Source organism: Notolepis coatsorum (genome assembly GCF_963971535.1).
Source record: "Notolepis coatsorum genome assembly, chromosome: 7".
Lineage (NCBI taxonomy): Eukaryota > Metazoa > Chordata > Actinopteri > Aulopiformes > Paralepididae > Notolepis > Notolepis coatsorum.
This window is the reverse complement of record NC_140171.1, coordinates 1301956-1304837: the sequence shown is the minus strand read 5'-3', so window position 1 is coordinate 1304837 and position 2882 is coordinate 1301956. Positions and strand designations below refer to the sequence as shown.

At 51.2% G+C, this 2882-nt stretch overlaps 1 protein-coding gene across 1 annotated transcript in view; it reads right to left on the bottom strand.

Moving 5' to 3' along the window:
* Window positions 1-492: 492 nt before the first annotated feature.
* Window positions 493-2882, bottom strand: part of acta1a (actin alpha 1, skeletal muscle a) — an 8928-nt gene continuing 6538 nt past the window's right edge. The window contains 1 exon segment of the mRNA XM_084319439.1: window positions 493-1152. Coding sequence (XP_084175565.1) covers window positions 1009-1152 — 144 coding nt within the window. The 3' untranslated portion in view covers window positions 493-1008.

The following is a 2882-nucleotide window of genomic DNA, read 5'->3' as shown; positions in this document are numbered from 1 at the left end:
TAACAAACCACTTCACCACAATCTGCAGTTGTTTATAATTGTTTCAAACGTTTAATCGATTGACTTTGTTTCTTTTTTTGTTGTATTTATTATGTGTTGTATTTCTCGACGTCATTGTAAATGAGAGCTTATTGCTCTCAATGATCCTTCGAGATTAAATAAAGATTGTATTGTATAGGTTGTATGTCATATATGTTACGATGAATTGAAAATGGGGGACCCTGATGTAAACAAGACAAAAGTCTTTCTCTGGTCTGCAACACTTGTGTGTATTGAGCTGTACTGTACTGTACCCATTCTGCAATCTGTTAATTAAAGTTTTCAATCAATCAATCAATCAATCAATCAATCAATCAATCAATCAATTCAATTCAATCAATCAAACTGTACTTGCAAAAGGAATCGGTTTCTGTATGTATTTAGCAGAGGTGTGCTCATTTCAACAGGCTAAATGATTCGTGCATGGAGGGGAGAATGAACAGGAGTCATTGCTGAAAATATATGTTTTTATTTGTTTTGTTCTCTTGTTTAGATTTTTGGTCATTTCTTATATAGTTGGTCCGAGAACAGGTGTGATGATGTAACAACAACAACACCACCACCTCTCAAAGTCAACTCAAGGAGATGGTCACTCAGTCCCTCGTCGTTGTCCACATAACAAGACGGTACTATAATATATCACGCAAAAAAAAACATATCACAACAATGACATAAACAATAAATAAAAGTTATGTACAGTTTACAAATCCACATGTTGGCGGCGCTCTCCTCCTCCTCCTCGTCGAGTCGTCGAGATGTTGAGGTTCAACATGTGTATAAAAACAAAACAAACAGAAATGTCCTCGGACGAGACAGGCGGATCCCATAGGGCGAGGGGGATCCCGGGGAGAGGGGCGGGGTGGATCCCCGGGGCGAGGGGCGAGGTGGATCCCAGGGCGAGGGGCGGGGCGGATCCCGGGGCGAGGGGCGGGGCGGACCCCCGGGGCGAGGGGCGGGGGGCGGAGGCGCTTAGAAGCACTTGCGGTGGACGATGCTGGGGCCCGCCTCGTCGTACTCCTGCTTGCTGATCCACATCTGCTGGAAGGTGGACAGGGAGGCCAGGATGGAGCCTCCGATCCAGACGGAGTACTTCCTCTCGGGCGGGGCGATGATCTGTAGTACGACAGAGGGGGGGGGGGGGGGGGGGGGGGGAACAAAAAAGACATTAGTCTCTAATATAGAACAAAAACGCATGCGTTCCACACCGACTTATCCAGGCTGCTGGAGGAGCCCAGGACCAGGCTCAACACCAGGGCAGACAGAGCTGCTGGAGGTGCCTAGGACCAGGCTCAACACCAGGGCAGACAGAGCTGCTGGAGGTGCCTAGGACCAGGCTCAACACCAGGGCAGACAGAGCTGCTGGAGGTGCCTAGGACCAGGCTCAACACCAGGGCAGACAGAGCTGCTGGAGGTGCCTAGGACCAGGCTCAACACCAGGGGAGACAGAGCTGCTGCTGGAGGAGGAGCCCAGGACCAGGCTCAACACCAGGGGAGACAGAGCTGCTGCTGGAGGAGGAGCCCAGGACCAGGCTCAACACCAGGGGAGACAGAGCTGCTGGAGGAGGAGGAGCCCAGGACCAGGCTCAACACCAGGGGAGACAGAGCTGCTGGAGGAGGAGGAGCCCAGGACCAGGCTCAACACCAGGGGAGACAGAGCTGCTGCTGGAGGAGGAGGAGCCCAGGACCAGGCTCAACACCAGGGGAGACAGAGCTGCTGGAGGAGGAGCCCAGGACCAGGCTCAACACCAGGGGAGACAGAGCTGCTGCTGGAGGAGGAGGAGCCCAGGACCAGGCTCAACACCAGGGGAGACAGAGCTGCTGCTGGAGGAGGAGCCCAGGACCAGGCTCAACACCAGGGGAGACAGAGCTGCTGCTGGAGGAGGAGGAGCCCAGGACCAGGCTCAACACCAGGGGAGACAGAGCTGCTGCTGGAGGAGGAGCCCAGGACCAGGCTCAACACCAGGGGAGACAGAGCTGCTGCTGGAGGAGGAGGAGCCCAGGACCAGGCTCAACACCAGGGGAGACAGAGCTGCTGGAGGAGGAGCCCAGGACCAGGCTCAACACCAGGGGAGACAGAGCTGCTGCTGGAGGAGGAGCCCAGGACCAGGCTCAACACCAGGGGAGACAGAGCTGCTGCTGGAGGAGGAGGAGCCCAGGACCAGGCTCAACACCAGGGGAGACAGAGCTGCTGCTGGAGGAGGAGGAGCCCAGGACCAGGCTCAAAACCAGGGGAGAAAGAGCCTTCGCCCCCCCCCCCCCCCCACATAAGATCTGACCAGAGCCTATAGAGGCCTTTAAATCGCTGCTCAAAAAGCACCTCTTTTCCCTGCGTGGCCTTGGACCAGAGTTAGCCTGCCACTTGCACACGACGTCCGCTGTTATACTCTGTTACTTTTTATCTCATTTCTGGTCTCTTTTATATTGCACCTTGCTCTAAGTTTTCTTAAATTGTACAATACCTTTTTCTGTCATTTTAGTGTATTTTTTTTTACTTATTACTGCATTGTATGTGTTTTTATCATGTATACCTGTGAAGCACATTGGTTTGGCTTTAGTCATTTGTAAATGTGGTATAAAATGAAAGCTGCCTTGACTTGACTTGACAATATGTGTGTGGTATTACTCGCTCTTGTAAACCAATCACAGTGGGGGCAGTAATATATAACTATGTACAATAGCACAATGATGCTGTATATATACCGTATATTTATCCACATCTGTCCGAATATACCTGCATATAATCCTTTTTACCTGTAGATACTATATCTGTACATATCCCTTACCATACTCTTACTAGTTACGCTGCTGGCCAGTATGACTCACTACCATAGTGTCTTTATACC